Here is an 18,042-nt window from a genome sequence, read left to right as displayed (position 1 = left end):
AATTATTTAAAAAAAAAACACACAGAAAATAACAAGTGTTAGAAGGATGTAGAGAAATTGTAACTCTTGTGCATTGCTGGCGGGGTAATAAAATGGTATAGCCACTGTGGAAAACGGTATGGCAAGTCCTCAAAAAATTAAACATAGAATGACTATATGATTCAGGGATTCCACTTCTGGGTATATACCCAAAAGAAGTCAGAGCTGGTCCTCGAACAGATATCTGTACACCAGTGCTCATAGCAGTATGAATCACAATAGCCAAAAGGTGACAATGACCCAAGCGTCTAGTGACTGATAAATGAATGATTGAAATGTGGTATACAGATACAAAAGAATAGTATTCAGCCTTATAAAGGGAGGAGATTCTGACACCTGACACAACATGGATGAATCTTGAAGTCATTATACTAAGAGAAATAAGCTGGTCACAAAAAGACACACACTGTGTGATTCCACTTATCTGAGGTACCTAGAGTAGCCAAATTCATAGAGACAGAAAGTAAAACGGTGGTTGCAAGGGGCTGGGGTGAGTAGGGAGTTAGTGTTCAATGGGTAGAGAGTTTCTGTTGGGAAGATGAAAAAGTTCTGGAGATGGACGGTGGTGACAGGTGCACCACAATGCCAATGTACTTCGTGCCACAGAATGGTACACTTAAACATGATATTTAAAAAAAGGTAACTTTCATGTTATGTATATCTCATCACAATGTATTTGCTAAAGTAAAAAATAAATAACATCAAACCTGATCTCTCTTCCATCTAAATCTCCTTTCAAGATATTCAGATGCATCAGAATGTCCTTTAATATTCATGACAACTTTAGGAGTTGTAGACTTTCATTACTATTTTACTGATTAAAAAAAAACGAGGCATAGGTGAAGTAAGTCATTCACGATCACAGTGTTAGAAAGTGGCTGAGCTATGATTTGAATCGAACTAGTATAGACTACAGTTATTCTTTTTTTTTTTTTTTTTTTTTTTTTTTTTTGTGGTACGTGGGCCTCTCACTGTTGTGGCCTCTCCGGTTGCGGAGCACAGGCTCCAGACGCACAGGCCCAGCGGCCATGGCTCACCAGCCCCGCCGCTCCGCGGCATGTGGGATCTTCCCAGACCGGGGCGCAAACCCGTGTCCCCTGCATCAGCAGGCGGACTCTCAACCACTGCGCCACCAGGGAAGCCCTACAGTTATTCTTAATTATTATTTTTGGGAGGGGTTTAAGAGATTTACCAGGGACTGGGGTTATAACTTCTGTTGAAACTGCCCACTGGTAAAAGAAATCTATCTTTCCATTTAATAGAGCACTGAGACATTTCTAGCAAGGGACTGGGACCACATTTTTTTGTTTTGTTTTGTTTTTTTTGCGGTACGCGGGCCTCTCACTGCTGTGGCCTCTCCCGTTGCGGAGCACAGGCTCCGGACACACAGGCTCAGCGGCCACGGCTCACGGGCCCAGCTGCTCCGCGGCATGTGGGATATTCCCAGACTGGGGCAGGAACCCACGTCCCCTGCATCGGCCGGCGGACTCTCAACAACTGCGCCACCAGGGAAGCCCTGGGACCACATTTTTAAATGGCTATTTAATATTGTGTGAGAAGCTAGTTAGAATTAAATGTAGTCTTGAAGAAAAATTGGGAGAAGCTGAAGATCTGGGTAAAAATTGTTAGGGGCAGGAAACTGTTAAGATGTCACATATAGGACATCTTGTATGTACCATGAAGCCAGGGAGAGAGATGGAGAGGTAGAATGTACACAGTGCTTATCGACCTTGGGAATTTTGTCAATAGCAAGATTATTTGCTGAGAAGAAACATCTCACTGCTGTATGTCGCTTCTGTGCTACGCATCTCCAAAGGAATTCTCTGTCCATCTTGCCTGTGTGCTCATTTGCACTGTGGTGCAGAACAGCAGTCCCAGCCCTAGCCGGGCTGGAAATTGGTGAACCTACAAACTACGTGTTTGTGTGTGTGTACGCATGCACACGCAAGTGCATTACAACAAGGCACAAATAAAAACAAGAAAAGGTCCAACCTCTGTTTAGCAATGTCGAGAGAGTCCCTGAGAACTATCAATTCCCAATCTCAGAGTGGAAGACCTTGTTTCAGAGGCTGGGGTGAGGCTCTCTGGGAGCCCAGGTCAGTGGTACAGGTGCTTGCTTCTTCTGCCTGCTGGGATGGATATTGACATTTTCAACCAAGTGTCATCAGACCCCCAAACCACGCTTCTCAGCTTCTGCAGGGAAACTGCAAGCAGCGACTTTGCATGACTGTGTAGGTCTCAATTTTGACAAAGCCCTAGACGGTGGGGTGAAATCCACACCATGCAGTAAGGGGGGTTTGGGGGGGCCTATAAACGTGGGGACAGTCTGGTCCAGCTGGATGCAAGGAACTTACACACACAAAGAATGTTACAGCAAGAAGGGAAGCTCAGAGACCTTTTGGGGCAATGCTCAACCTTGACAGGTAGGGAAACCGAGGCTCAGGATTATTAAAGATCGTGCTGTGGATTCAATCAGGGACAGAGTATAGAAAAACTAAGTTCTTCAGCTTCTACTTTAGAGCCTTCCCATTACACTCATGCTTCCTAAACTTGCCAGACCCTAAGAATCATCCGAAGAGAGGAGTGAAATCACAGTTCCTGGGTTCCTCCTGAACTTATTCAACCAGAATCTTCTGGAAAGAGTCAGGGGATATGTGTGTTTGCCAAGCAGTGGAGGTGAGGAGTATTTTGTGATGCTGTGTCAGTTTTTTCCCAACCTTCTGAACACTGTAACTCATGCCCCTTAATGGAATGCATTCATTGTCTTCTGTTTCAATAAGCCACACACATATTTTAGAGGTTAACATTTAACAGACGGGTGGGGAGAAAAGTCTCTGGAATTAGGAAGGTTGGGTTTGAAACCCAGGCCCTTCATCTCCCAGTTTTGTGACTTTGGTCACTTAACTGCTTTGTGCCACAGTCTTCTCATCAATAGAATGGGTATGATGGCGATCCTTGCTGCACTGGGATGTGGTGGCGGTTAAATGAAAGTAAATGAAGTAAGGTATATAAAATGCTCAGCATAATAGCTAGCATGGAGGGAGAAGAAGGCCTCGGGCTGAGAGCCAATCCCATGGGCTTTGCATTTAGGGCAAGAGTAGGGGGTGAGTGTGCCCTCCTCAGCCTTGAGATGGCATCCAGGACTCACTCCATGCTGCTGGTATGCTGGGAACCCCTCTGGAGGAGAGGTGGCCAAACCAATGCCTGGAACCAGAAGGGGATTACAGGTGGCTCTGAACATCTGACCCCGACATCCAAGTTGATGGAGGAGAAATGGGAACCAAGGGACTCATGCATAAAACAAATCCAATTTGGGAGAGGAAATGACATGTGGACTTGATTTCCTGACCCCCAAATCAAGAGTGAAGAATGAAATCTCTCCCAGACAGGTGAGGACTCCTTTGACTGAGGCTCCCACCTGGGGCCCCCTCTGGGGCCCTTACGTTGGCTCTGCCACTGCTTGTCATGATATGTACAAAAACTATTTTTCAAAACCTTCTCATTTAAAGACGATCTACAAAGTTCTAGAGCATAGAAAAACAGACAAGACAAAACAAAAAATAGGTATATTGAATATGTTTTGTAAAATAAGTATACTTCCCTGAGCTGGGATAGTCTAACCTGCCTTCCTTCCCCATTAGGATCCATTTTCTTCATTCATACATGATGAAAAACATTACATTTAGCAGTTACTGAAGACACTAATTAATTCATTTATTTAATAAATACGTATTGAGCATCTATTGTGGACTGACACCAGGAATCCTCCAGCGGAGGTTTCTGCGTAATGAAGTGAAGCTGAGAGAAGAAACAACAGCCTAGAAAGAACAGACTAAAGTTAAAATGCGGGACCTTAAAAGAGGTCGGATAAACAGCTTCACAATGTAGAACGACTTCTAAAAGAAAATGACTTCGTATTATCAGCACAGTCCAATCATCCATGTGCATAAGAATTGCTGTGAGCTATTCAGGAAATCCTAAACTAAATTAAATTATAGTGGGCATAATCTGTTTAAGGAGGCAAGAAAATTTGTAACATATGAAAGGAAAAATTCTTCCCCAAACCTAAAATATATAAGGGGAAGACCTTTCATTAACTTAAAAAATTTCTGTGCACCCCCCCTTCTTCCTCATCCCACATCCAGCCCCGTGGATGGTGGGAGAAGCCAGATGAGTGAGGCTGTCTAGGGCAGTGCTTTAGTCTTCAGGAGAGGATATCATTTCTCACTTCTCAATGGCTGTCAAGACAAATTTGTAACATAGAACATCTGCTTTTCAGGTTCTGGGGGGCGACTATCACCCCAAAGTTGCCTAATTCCTGTAAACATTTAGCTATGAGCAATGATATTTAAGGTCTATTGTCTATGGGGCATATGGCTTACACGCTCCTTTATAGAACTAAGGTTTATGGACGGACCAAGTCAAGTTTTGCCCTTGGGCTGTGCAATTTTGGTGCATTAGTAGAATGGTTTTTTAAGTGAAAATATTCTCTATGGCTTATGTGGAGGGAGGTTATAAGACATTGTGACAGGATATTCTTTAGCATATGAATTATGGCATGTTCCTGAGAATCGTTCATCTGGAATGCACACATCATCTCCTGTAAGAGAGATTTCTTTCTGACCTCACTATGAGCATTCACAGAATTGCCCCGATGCTGTCAGTTGATTTGCTTTTATCTCACAGATGTTGTGCATCTTTGCTCTCTTTTTGCTCTGGTTTCTAGGAAGCTTAGAATCAAATTTTATATCTTAAATAACGGAACAGGACTTTATGTATAGTATATAAGCCTACGTGTACGTTCTTCCCCCTAGATTTTTCCCTTTATCCTTACTGTATCATTTTATAGCTCTCCAGTTTAAAAAAAAAATTGTTATAAGCTGTCACAAATTATAGGGAAGACGTAAGAAAAGGAATGAATGAATGAATGGATGGCTGAATTACTGAATGAGTAAAGGTCTTTTGCTTTATGATGCCAGATAAACAAGAGAATCATTAAATTAGCTAGGCAATTGAATTCCTGGACCACCCTAGGGAACCGGGAGCTTGCTGGTTTTGAAGTATTACGTTCTTTAGAATTAACCAAGGCGTTGCTTTTTGAAAAAGAGCTGGTTGGTGCTTTTTGACCACCTAGAGGGGTGGGATAGGGAGGGTGGGAGGGAGACGCAAGAGGGAGGGGATATGGGGATACATGCTTACGTATAGCTGATTCACTTTGTTATACAGCAGAAACTGACACGACATTGTAAAGCAATTATACTCCAATAAAGATGTTATTAAAAAAAAAAAAAAAAGCTGGGCACCTTCAATGCACTTTAACAAACTGACACTCTCCAGAAGGGACAGCTCCTTTGCCACACAGAACCTATGGAAAGGGTCCTGGCAGAGGCATACTGGTTACATTTCTTCTGTATCATTTGATGTTACTAATGAGTATTCCAAACTCCTTCTATTTAGACTTTCAAGAAAACGAAAACTCAACCTTTTAGAGTGGAGGAGGTAAGCCAATGCTTTTAGACCATAATGTGGCTGCCCGGGTATTTTCTGCCTCATATTCTGAGAGCAAAGTGCAAACCCCATTCTGATTTGGAAGGTAGTCTTATCTGTCCATCGGCAGGAGCCTCCATTATGCTGCCACTGAGATCCAGATTTTTTTCTTCGAGGTGAGTTATTTCATAGATTTGAAAGTATGCTGCTATAGACAAGAAACATCTCTGAAGCTGACCTGTCCTGGCAGAAGGTCAGAACACAGGATGAGCCACTTGCTGGAGTTCAGCTATCTGGAAGAAAATGCTTGAGGTGATGGGAAACGTTCCTCTGCTAAGCATCTCACTAGCTGTACCTGGGTATCCGCACGATTGGCATAGATTGAAGGTGAGAGCAATTTGGCTGCAAAGGTGCCAAGGTTTTAGTACTGTCCACTAAAGAATGCACTACAGTCATAGAAAATAATGACGGTGGAACCATAAAGGTGAATTTTTTTTGTTGCTTTGAGGAGGTGTTCCTGTCAAAAACGTTTTAGTTGTATAGTTTATGTCCAGTCTGTCTCTTTAGAACAGAGGCTCTTTGGGCAGGAAGTGAGTGCAATCACTCTCCTAATGATGGGCTTCACTAACGTCAAGTCATAACAGCAACCATAAGAGGACAGCAGGAAATAATTCTTTCACTGTCATGTATGGGCTGAAGAAAGTGTTGGAAGGGGTTTTATTTCACCTAAGAAAGAGGCGAAGACCAAACTGGACCAGATCTTCAAAGCACAAGGTCATTGCCAAGAGACCAAATTCAAAAGTTCTGTGTTATTAACCAGCTAAACATAACATAATCAATCACATGGTCGCTTGCTTTGTGCCTCCGCACCGACCGAAAAATCCAGCCCCTTTTCATCAAACTCAATTCATAACACCCAGGCGCGGCTCTGTACTTTGCACCTTCTGTGTCAAATTCTATTTTCAATCCTTTATGTCAAATTTAAATTCATGGCAACTGCATTCAGATCTTGATAGAATCCCCAATTTGTCCTGGACCCCAAATCCATTCTGCAACACACACACACACACACACACACACACACGTGAGCACACACATTTGAACTTGATTTGCACTCACTTCAGTGCTGGGCCAGAGTCAAGAATTTTGAATGGCTGCGTGTTGGCCGGAGCTTAACCAGTTCTCAGGTAAGTACCCCCCTGAAAACAAGGATGTTGCACATTGGTGTCTTCACCCCGAAGGGTGAAGAAATCGTATCAGGGTACTTCTTGTGTGGGATGAAAATGGACCCTCAAATTGTCTGTGGTATTTTGCCGTTACTGAAGCTTACATTGCTATCAATCTTAAGTGAGCTGAACAAATTGGTGTGAGTGATGAAAAAATGGATAAGTTTGACTCTGAACACACACATCTGTTGTGTCCACCAAAATGAGGTCTTGATTAGGCAGAAAATCAACAAAAACTCCCTATCAACCACTCACAATCTGATACAACGTCCAAAAGAAAAGAAATCACTCACAGCGTTATTACTAAGAAAACATTCTAGACAGCCCTGAGATTAAGAACTGACCCCTCTTATGGAAATCAACTTGGCTTGGGTATACATATAGGCATAAAAGGATATAGTTTTTAAAAGCTCATTTTCTTGCTAATAATCATCTTTTTAAAAAAGCTCTCAGCAGGTGCACCTCATTTCAAAATCGTCTTGTACTTTATAATACAATATTCATCACAATTACATAGTATGAAATAAAAGGCAGCAAAACATAAGCGAGGATAGTTCAATTAAATGCAACATAATCTCTGCAGCAAAAAAAAAAAAAAAAAAAAAGATCCTGTAGCTAAAATCAGGTTATGATGAAAGAAAAAAAGGGAATATATTTCCACATATTTTTAATTATATAGTATTTCCTCAAACATGATTTTTCATAATATATTCCATTAAGTTAACATCATATTTGAAGAAAGAGCATTTTCCGATTTCATTCTAAGCCTGATTTTGAGCAATTACAGTGTCATTGTTCCGCGGTAGAAAGGTTGAATTCATTTACTGTGTGGTTACGCTAGTCATGATTGATGTCTCTTCTCCAAATGATAAACCAATCACCCCAATGATGTAATGTCATTTTAAGAGTGCCATAATCACATTTCTCTCAAACTAGAAGTTCTGATGAGTTCTAATAAAGATTTATGGTAGATTAAAGGCCTTTATAATATCAACAATGGATTGCTCATTTGATGAGAGATTTGATTAGGTAATTTTTTTTGAAAAAGAATATGAGTTTACTAAATATATCAGGCCTGGCTTTGAAGAAGGGCATAGGCCATCATAAGTAGCAGTACATCACTCCATCTCCTGAATGAATCATCTTAAATGTATTTACGAGGTCCTCTGTAATTGTAGAGGTTGAGGCCACTGGTGGCATATACTCATGGGTGGAGCTAAAACACAATCCCATCAAGAAACACTCTTGGCGTGGAAAGCTCTGGATTGCCTTTGATGGGACATGCTAAGGAACACCACCAGTGGCCAACTCAAAAGATAACTCCAAAGCCTTGGGGTCGGAAGCAATTAATTTTTGCAAATGTCTCCCTCGGGCCCATGGGTGCTTAACCCTAGATATTGCTCAATCCTACACTCACATGTTTTGTGAACATACCACCAACAGCAGAGATTGAAATAAGGCAGGGCTAGTGTGGGACTTGGGTCAATTCCACCTAAGATTTAGAGATGTGGAACTGGGGCGGGCACCACAAAATCCTCAAAAGGGGAATGGAACGCTGTGACCAGTCCCTTTGCTCTGTGAATGTGAAAATCACCATGAGAACCAGGGATTTAGAGGCAGTATATATCATGGTACCACGCAATCAGCTTGTTAATTTCAAGTGAAGTGGGACAAATAGAGGGTTAGAGGAGAGGTCACCCCCAAACACTTCAGACTTGGCCAGACATTCAGCATTCATGTCAAGGGAACACATTTTAATCGCCAAATCATCTAAACAAGCAAGAAAGAGTCAGAAGCCAACCATCAGAAAAACAAGAGATCTGAGATGCACACACACTGGGCACGTGAGGGTGTCCGGGGTCACTTGGCTATGACCAGAATTGTAGTAACACAGCATTCAATATTCCATCGTCTCTCTGCACTTCCCCCTTGAGACCTGCATGCTGTCACATGCAGCGGTGGGCAAATTCCTCCCACTCTGTTCAGCTAAGCAATGCCTCTTCAGTAACTGCAGCCTTTAAGCCAACATACTCTGGAACTGCAATGCCACCAAACGACAAGCGCGCTTCACCTCCCCGCTCCCCACACCACCTTCTCCCCAGCCCTTGTTTCACAGTTGTCATTTTGCAGGAGACTCGAGACTGTCACACACACAACATGTTCAGACACCACAGTTTCCTTACCACTGCTGGAGGCTTGCTGGGGCCCTGAGCATGCTCTGAGCAGGTATGAATTGGGGGAGAACTCCTCATCGGGGTTGGTGTCCATGATTTGATGGGAGGTGTTGCTGTCTAGCAATGGCATCTGGCAGCTAACTGGTGGAGGATTATGGGAGCTAGGCAGCTGAGCAGATGGGAGGAGGCTAGACGAGGATGTAGGTGGAATGGGACGACCTGGGAAAGAGGACAGAGGGGTCAAAGGTCAGCAATGAATGTCATGAGAGCAACCAGAGAAAGTTACATTGCAACCACCTCACAATACAAATAGCCAAAAAAAAAAAAAGAAGAAAAAAAATGCTCCAGATGTATTTTTTCAAGTGGTTTGAGGTTTCTCCAAATGTCCAAATTCATACGACCATAGTTGCGTATTTCAGAAAACGGGCATGAGTGGAAGTATCCATCTACACAGCTGAAATGGAATCAGTCAGGGAAACATCCACTTCCTTCTCTCTCTCCTGCTATGGTCCTAACTGAAGTCTCCATCATCTCTCAACGGACTAGCTCCCTGAGGTTCTCCCTGCTTCCACTCTCGTCATACGCAATCTATATCTCCCTTTGTCTCTCGCCCTTCTCTACAGCAGCCAGAATGCTTTTTTTTTTTTTTTTTTTTTTTTTTTTTGCGGTACGCGGGCCTCTCACTGCTGTGGCCTCCCCCGTTGCGGAGTACAGGCTCCGGACGCGCAGGCTCAGCGGCCATGGCTCACGGGCCCAGCTGCTCCGCGGCATGTGGGATCCTCCCGGACCGGGGCATGAACCCGCGCCCCCTCCATCGGCAGGCGGACTCTCAACCACTGCGCCACCAGGGAAGCCCCAGAATGCTATTTTAATGATAGAAGTTGGGTCATATCACTCTCCTGCTTGGCACTCTCCAATGGCTTCCCACTGCCTGTAGAAAGAGACCCAAACTCCTTATGATGCCCTGCATGTCTCTCCTACTCCGGCAGTAAGTGCCTCTCTCACTCACCTCTGGAAGTGGTCCTTAACCACACTCCACTTGGCCCCTTAATCTCCAGCCAATGTGCCATCTCTATTTCTGTTGCTTGAACGCGCCACACCATTCTATCTTCAGAGTCTTCACACTTCCTGTCCCCTCTCTGTGGAACATTCTCCCCTACTCGGCACATCACTGATACGCACGGACCTGCTTCTTCTCTTCATTCAAGCCTTCCCTGTTTGCCTTCTTGAAAACTGCCCACTTACCTGCTCTATCCTACTAGCCTGTTTACATTTCTTTAAAGCCCTTATTACTATCTGAAGGTGGATATATCTATTTATTTTATTCACCCCTATATCCTCAGTATCTTCCTCACAAATAGCACCTGTTGAATGAATGAACAGATAAATAAGGTAGACTAAAACCAAGTTAATTAGTTTGGGGAAGAAGCGGAGGAGAAGCAGAGAGGGTGACGTATTTGCATCTCGAAGGACTGGCCAGTGCCACCACCCTCTCCACCAAGCGGTTCTCCTGGATATCACGGGGGGATTCCTACAAAGAAAAGCCGCATCAGGCCACGGGGAGGAGCAGCCGTCCTGGCAGGAGGTACGGGCAGTGCCTTGGAGCTGGCCTTGGGTCAAGAAGTTCTCCTGCCGCACAGAAGGCTGCTGCAACCTCTATTTTCCCATGGCAGGGAGGTCCTGGCAGCCAAATTGCTGAGTGAAGATAATTGCCGTGTGGACTTTCTCCTGATTCACGCTTACGTCTTGGGGTCCTTGTGACTGCTTGTCTGCTGGTTTGTTCATCTGGGAAGCTCAGGAAAATGAGCCAAGAGCTGCAGCCCAGGGGATGTGCCCTGAATTGGGCGTTGCGGAGGAAAGGGTAAGGTATGAAGAAAGCAAACTTAAGAACCAGGCTAGAGTTTCCACTCAGGCAGAAGAAACCTGTTTTCCTGCTTTGAGATGCACTATGTGTGTGGAGGCATTTTCAGGCACCTCAGATGCATGTTAATTTTTGTCATCACTTTTGAAATTGTATTTCCTGATCAATTGCTCGGTGCATTAAATGCTCCTTACTGATAGCTCATTGTGAATGAATAAAATGTATGAGGGGGCTTCCCTGGTGGTGCAGTGGTTGAGAGTCTGCCTGCTAGTGCAGGGGACACGGTTTCGAGCCTTGGTCTGGGAGGATCCCACATGGCGCGGAGCAACTGGGCCCGTGAGCCACAACTACTGAGCCTGCGCGTCTGGAGCCTGTGCTCTGCAACAAGAGAGGCCGCGATAGTGAGAGGCCCGCGCACCACGATGAAGAGTGGCCCCCGCTTGCCACCACTAGAGAAAGCCGTCGCACAGAAATGAAGACCCAACATAGCCAAAAATAAATAAATAAATTAATTAATTAAAAAAAAAAAGGTATGAGGGCCTCCAAATGGCACTCTGCTGGATGCTGAAGATACAGAAATAAATGAGACATCAGCCCTGCCCTCAGAGAGCTCACAGTCTAGTGGGAGAGACGGAGAGTAAAACACATCATTTCAATACCACCTGATAAGGGGCAGGATGGTCTCATGTAAGAATATGGTTCTGTGGGGACCCAGAAAAGGGACACTTGGTTTGGCCTGGCCAGGTGGAGGTAGTGGTGGAGAGCCAAACAAGGATTCCTGGGAAAGGTGGTGTCTGGGCAATCTTCAAAAGAAAAGGAAAGGGACTCCTGGCGAGAGGAAATACAACTAACAATAGCACAGAGGCATCAAACCACTAGCCTATTACCCTTTTTGAGGGTGGGGGTGGCAGAAAGAGATAGGAAATAAGGTACCCTTAAAGCTTAAATGTTAGGGGCTCAGTAACACAGCTGAAGAAGAACCATCCCTGAAACAGATCAATGGATGAATGAAGTTTGAGTTGAAATATTTAGTTCATTCATAACTGTTTGGGAGCCGTATAAGAGGCATGATATTTCTGTGAGATGATCTGGCAAAGGTAGACTGAATACATCAGTGTCATCAGAACCAGTACTCACATTTAATCAATGTGATTTCCCCCCAAAGCCTTCTTCTAATAACAATGTTACCATCATGATTACTACGTTAACTGCTGATGTTTTTGCACGACGACTATCTGCCAGTCACAGCGCCAGTCACTGTACACAGATGATCTCATTTAATTCTGAAGACAATTCCATGAGGTTAGAACGGTTATAATCCCCATTTTGCAGATGAGGAAACCGAGGCACAGCGAAGTGAGATTGCCTAGCTAGCAAGTGACGGGGGCCAGGTTTGTCTATTCCCAAATCTACCCTCTCACCCTGTCTGCATGGTGTTTGCCCAAACAGCAGGGTGACAAAAAAAGGAAGACAGTGACGTACAAGGAGGGGAGGTGATGGACAGGAAATCATATTTCCAGTTCCCCATCTCCCCATCCCAAGGCACTCTCGAGATTTCAAGTAAGAAACATTTCTTTGAATAACCACTGATAGCAGCTATCAGCCGGTAGAGTTCAAAGCTTTTCTCGTAATTTTGTTATGAAGTTCAAAGTGGCTCTTTCACAGCCATGTTACCCTCCACCTTCTTCAAGGCTCCTGGTTGCAGAAGCGTCCTGACCAGGGCACTCTGAAGTTGGCATTGACGTCCACTTAGCAGCGGGGCCCTGGCAGGAACAGATTTTAACTCACAATCAATAGGCTTTAAAGTTTGTATTATTGAGGCATATCTGAAACTGCATGTTGAAGGATGGCTGGGAGCCAATTTTTAAATTCCTTTGAGTGACTGAGGTGGAACTGAAGTTCAGGGGCAATTTTCCAGGGGCCTGATATGATAGTTGCTGTGAAATCATTCTTTACGTGAACTTGTTGAAATTGTGTTCAGCATGAATTCATTTCCTATAGTACAGACAGAAATGCCTTTTAATTTATACAAATACAGACAATGCAAGAGCACTCCTAACACAGTGAAAGCACTGGGGCTATTCCAGTGTATTGGAATACACATCACAGAATTGTCTGATTCCTGTAAAATCCATGCCTCCTTAAAATCTATGCCTTGGTAGCGCCTTAAATTCTCTACCTGGTATCTACCACTACTTGGGAAATTTCTCAGTCCCTAGATCTGCCCTCAGCCAAATTGTACGTGGTTCTCTATTTGCTATGTCATTTGCTAATTTTGTTCACTTATGCTACATTTTTCCCCATGACTGTTACAACTGACAGAGACCATCTGTACCGACACAAACAGGTTCCAAAGTACAGGGGAGAAAGCTGGAACTTATACAGGCTCACTTTATAGACCCGGATTTCTTACTAAAATACTTAGCGTGGGATGGGCATGTAACCAGGGGCTATGTCCTTACCCAGTTCCTATTCTATGCACTACGGGGGCTCCCTGACCCCCAAACTATTTTTGAAGTATCATTCTGAATGGGTATAGAGTCCACAGCAAATGTACAGAAAACTGGGTTTAATCAGTCCGTTAAAAAGCAAGAGGAAACACGCAAAGGCAGCGATATGTCATTCATTAAACTCATATGGTCTTGTATATGTGTGGGTGTGTATGTGTGTTTTCCAAGATCCCCATGTAAATCAAAGTCTAATTACCTGTGTGATTGGATTCCCCATGACCTTAGAAATGCGGACCAATTCAAATTGTGCTGATTTATCTGTTTCCAAATGAATAAGATTTTGTGATGGTGTCAACTCCTAAAATTTTTCTGATTGAAAGAAAGACCTACAGCCAGACAGAACAGTTCCATGTGAACTCTGATAGATTGGGAGCGGCTGTTTGGAAGGCTGTGTTGAGAATGATTCTGAGGATGCCCGGGTTTCGGTGGTATCACCACTTAGAAAAATCGTGGACAAGGAGTGGGGGTGAAAGGTAGCAGATGCACAGAGCATATTTGCCATCTATGCTCCAGGACTTTATCCACCATCTGCTTCAGTCACACCTGAAAACATTATCCTACAGCATCTGCGGTTTAAGTCACATTACTTTAACTCCCAATGTCTCAATTACAGCTCTATTTTCCTTCTTAAACTGATTTGGAGCCAGCTTTAGTTCTCCCACCCAAGATTAAAGGGCTACAATCTCCTCTCCATCCCCAAAGCAGTAAGTATCACCCATGAAATTGCTGCTTTGCCCAACTGTTGCTAACATAGTCATTCACTAATTTATGATGGAGGGCATGTTGCAGATCAATCCCCAAATTCACTTCAAACGAGTTCCTTTTTCACTCAAAAGATTAATGGCCAGCTGATATTAAAATGTTCTGTGTAGACAATGTATAATTGATCTATGCAGGGACGGGGTGTCAGGATATTTGGTGGAGTAGAGAGACATGGATGGGAGACAGTCAAAACAAAGCAAAACAAACAGCATGAAGAATAATTACATATAAAATAATAAGTTAAATGACTTCATTATCAATTATACATGTGATCTTGCTTTGTGCTAAGCCAAGTATTTTACATGTACTCTTCTCTTTTTACATGCACAATTTTCTATGAACAAAATCCTATTATCATCCCCTTTTACAGGTGAAGAAACTGAGGCTTAGATGGACTAACTTTCCTAACATTGTACCACTAGCAGAACTGGCTGGGATTTGAACTCAAGCATTCTGACGCCAAAACCCAAGCCTTGAATGGTCCATTCTACTCTTGTCCGTATTAGAGAAGCGTGATTGTTAAAAAAACGAAAAAGGTGTGAACCCCAGACTGACTGGCCCTCTTCTGGAAGGCACCATCGAGATCATCCTAGGTGAGGTAATTAACCATAAACAGCCACAGTGATTGCTCACACACGATACATGATTTATAAAGAGAGAAAGCAATCCTTAAGTCAGAAACGGGAAATCCTCCGCAGCTTTGTACGTTTAAGGATTAATAAAAATATAGCTTTTGTGTTAAAGCTGAGTATTGCAAAAGGACTGCATTAACAAAAGCAAAACAGTTGGTTAGAGAATTTAAACAATGGTCCTAATGACAGTTCCCAACACTAGCTATTTATTCAGATGTCTGATTAAATTATCCATTTCCCCCCAAATATTTGGGGTTTGTGAAGTCCCTGTTTTTGACACAGTGAAAAGTGAGGTATGTGACTATGTATGTAAATAGAAATAATTTCACTGCTTGAGATTATGTCCTCCTTTTTGTTTGTAATCAATGAATAGTTGAGGGATGTGGACCCACTTTCTCTGGAGTTCCACGAGAACATCGTTCAGGAAGGCGCATTCAATCTTTTAAGCTCTACCTAGCACATGGAACTCGCAGAGGGCTGTGTGGTGGGACATTCTTCAAGGTATGGTGGGCTCAGTGAGGCACTGGGCCATGGCAGTCATGGCCACCACCACGTCTGCAGACCCTGACAACAAATCTAACCGGACTCCCTACCTCCAGCTGAAGGAACGCGGACGAAGCCACTGCACACCTATTCAGCCTATTTTATGTGCCAAGTACCAGGCTCGGGGATTTTTCACATACCCTTCCACAATGATCACAACAACACTGTCTAGAGACTCAGGGATGTTAGTAACACACCCAAGAGGCAGAACCAAGATCTGAACTTCAGTTTGTGTTTTGCCAAAACTACAGTGGGCTCTTCCCAAACCTGGAGTTAGCTCACATTCAAATTCACCTGTTAATTGGCTTCATCATCCAACCCACCCCATTCTCATTTTCCACTCTGCCCCAAATGAAACCCTGGACTCCAATGGACGTGATCGTCCAGTGGTCTTTTGCAAATGTGTATCTCTGCCTTCCTGCCTGCAGTATTCCTGTCTCTGTACTGTGCAATCCATCCTTAGTTTCTTGGCCTACACACTTTTATCTGTCCTCCAAAGCCCAAGTGGGGAATGGAGAGGGCACAGACTTTGGAGCCCGGCTGACTGAGCTCTGCCACTTTCTGTGTGAGTTTAAGCAACTAACTTTACTTCTCTGGGGCTCTTCGATGACACTAACTTCACATGTTGCTGTGAAGACTGGAGATGATATACGTAAGGCTGTCATGGAGCCAATGACACTTGCAGCTCATCAGTTCCAGTCGGTTCACAAGCACCTACTGTGTGTGCATGGCCGTGTGACAGTTATGGGGTCTTGTCATTCTTTCCTCTTGGGGTTGAGTCTGGGAGATGGTGAGGCTGGAAAAATAAAGCCGTCTTGCCACTCAAGGGGAGAGGCTGCCTGAGAAAGGGGTCTGCAGGGAGGAAAGTTGAGGTGTAAGATGCGGGGAGAGATATTCTGATGGCATCGTTAGGATACCTGGATTCAGCCATTATTAATGGAACGCTGCCACTAAACTTTTCGATATATGAACCAATTTATTCTCCACCCAACCCTCTTTTCTTGTTTTGGTTTTTCTTTAAGCCAGTTTCAGTTGGTTTTTGTCACTCAGAACCAAAAGCATCCCGCCTAAAACTGACTACCAAGCCGAAGTGAGAAAATGATCTGGCCAATGCCATACAGTTGTTTAGTAGAAGACCTGGAATACATTTCAGCACAGAAGACCTCCAGAATTATGAAATGTTCATGTTCTATAACAGGACTGTCTTCCTATTAAATCATGAGAAATTGAACACGTGGGGTCCCAGAGAAACAATTTATGGTAGGCGGTACCTTGTCTATTTATAAGAATATTGTGGGCATCAGGGAGTGGGGGAGAGATGCAGGCAAATGGGTGTCTCCTTGTTACCAATCAAGCATGCACTGCAGCAGCTTTCTGCCCTTGGCATTGCAGAGAAACTCAAATCACTTTCTAGCTGGACTGGGCCTTAGAATAAATACGTCGATCTTGGAGGTAGTGAGAGAGACTCACCCAAGACTCAATTTCTTGCCTGCATCTGAAAGTTTAAAAAAGAACAGAGATAGTAGTTTCAATCGTAACTGTAGAATGCAAAATGACCTCAATGAACAGAGCATCTAAAAATCAAAATATAGGCAGGTACACACATATATGTATATTTTTACATCATATTATGTATTTATATTCCCTGTAGCAGGCTGCATATATTTAACATATATACATGTTAGGCTAGATCAGTCATTCTTAACAGGGGGCAATTTTGCCCCCTAGGGCAGGGGTCCCCAACCTCCGGGCCGCGGACTCGTAGCGGCCCGCAGCCTGTTAGGAATCCGACCGCACAGCAGGAGGTGAGCGGTGGGTGAGTGAGCAAAGCTTCATCTGCCTCTCCCCATCGCTCGCATTACTGCCTGAACCTCCGTGAAACTGGTCCCTGGTGCCAGAAAGGCTGGGGACTGCTGCCCTAGGGAACATTTGGCAATGCCCTGAGACATTTTGGTTGTCACAATTCAGTGGGATGGGGGTGGGGAAGGGAGAGGATGCTACTGGCCTCTAGTGAGCAGAGACCAGAGATGCTGCTACACATCCTACAACGCACAGGACTGTCCACCACAACAAAGAATTTCCAGCCCGAAGTGTCAACAGTGCCGAGGTTGAGAAACTCTGGGTCAGCATGTGTGATGGCTTCAGATTAATATCCTTTATGTCACATGGTCAGTTTCTAAGTAGCTCTTTTTTTCCAGTTGGTAAGAATTAGGTTGATATTAGAAGTAAATATTGGATTCAGTTAGCTTTTCCCCCTCTCCCAAGAAACCTTCAAGCAAATAAGTTTAAGTGGCAGTTGGGGAATTTAAGTTAAAGAGAGGGAAAAGTTCCGCAAAGCAAATCTAATTTGTCACTGAGGGACGTTGTAAGTTGCCTTTCTCCAGAAGTGGGAGAGACCTGTTCGTCAAGAGATGGTTGGGCTGCCTTTACAGACACAAGAGATTCAGGGGAGAATGTTCCAACTCGTGTGTAGGTGAGTGAATCTCACCTGAGGAATTTTCATGATGACCTCTTATGTCTTCTCAATGAGGCAATATTGGCTTAACTGGGTTTGAGCTATTCCAGATCAGCCCATTTCAAGTTTTTCTTTTTACAGAAGACATAATTGCCCTCTTCACTCACACTTCACTGAACTCACTGAAGCCCAGTTAAGCATCTTCTCAAAAACAAATGGTTTTCAGATGGCCCTGGCACAACTACCTCGATTTTGCACAGGCTATTATACATAATTTATCGGAAGAGTGGCAGGCGGTTGGACTCGCCCCAGTTAAAGGGCCTCTTTCAGGAGCTTCAAGCATGAACTGTCTT

The 18,042-nt window shown here is 43.9% G+C and overlaps 1 protein-coding gene across 6 annotated transcripts in view; it reads right to left on the bottom strand.

The window, feature by feature from the left end:
• The window catches only part of TENM2 (teneurin transmembrane protein 2), a 1,209,082-nt gene that overhangs the window by 405,205 nt on the left and 785,835 nt on the right, over nt 1–18,042 (bottom strand). For 5 of the 6 annotated variants that reach the window (XM_029218183.1, XM_029218182.1, XM_029218184.1 and 2 more), the window contains one exon: nt 8,936–9,145. The exons of the other annotated variant lie outside the window; for it this stretch is intronic. In XM_029218183.1, coding sequence (XP_029074016.1) covers nt 8,936–9,145 — 210 coding nt within the window. The remainder of the gene's footprint in view (nt 1–8,935; nt 9,146–18,042) is intronic. 6 annotated transcript variants of the gene reach the window in all.

The sequence above is a fragment of the Monodon monoceros genome, unplaced genomic scaffold (genome assembly GCF_005190385.1).
Source record: "Monodon monoceros isolate NGI ecotype Baffin Bay Population unplaced genomic scaffold, NGI_Narwhal_1 Super_Scaffold_12, whole genome shotgun sequence".
Classification (NCBI taxonomy): Eukaryota; Metazoa; Chordata; class Mammalia; order Artiodactyla; family Monodontidae; genus Monodon; species Monodon monoceros.
Note: the sequence above shows the minus strand (reverse complement) of the source record. Positions and strands in the feature narration are given on the sequence as shown.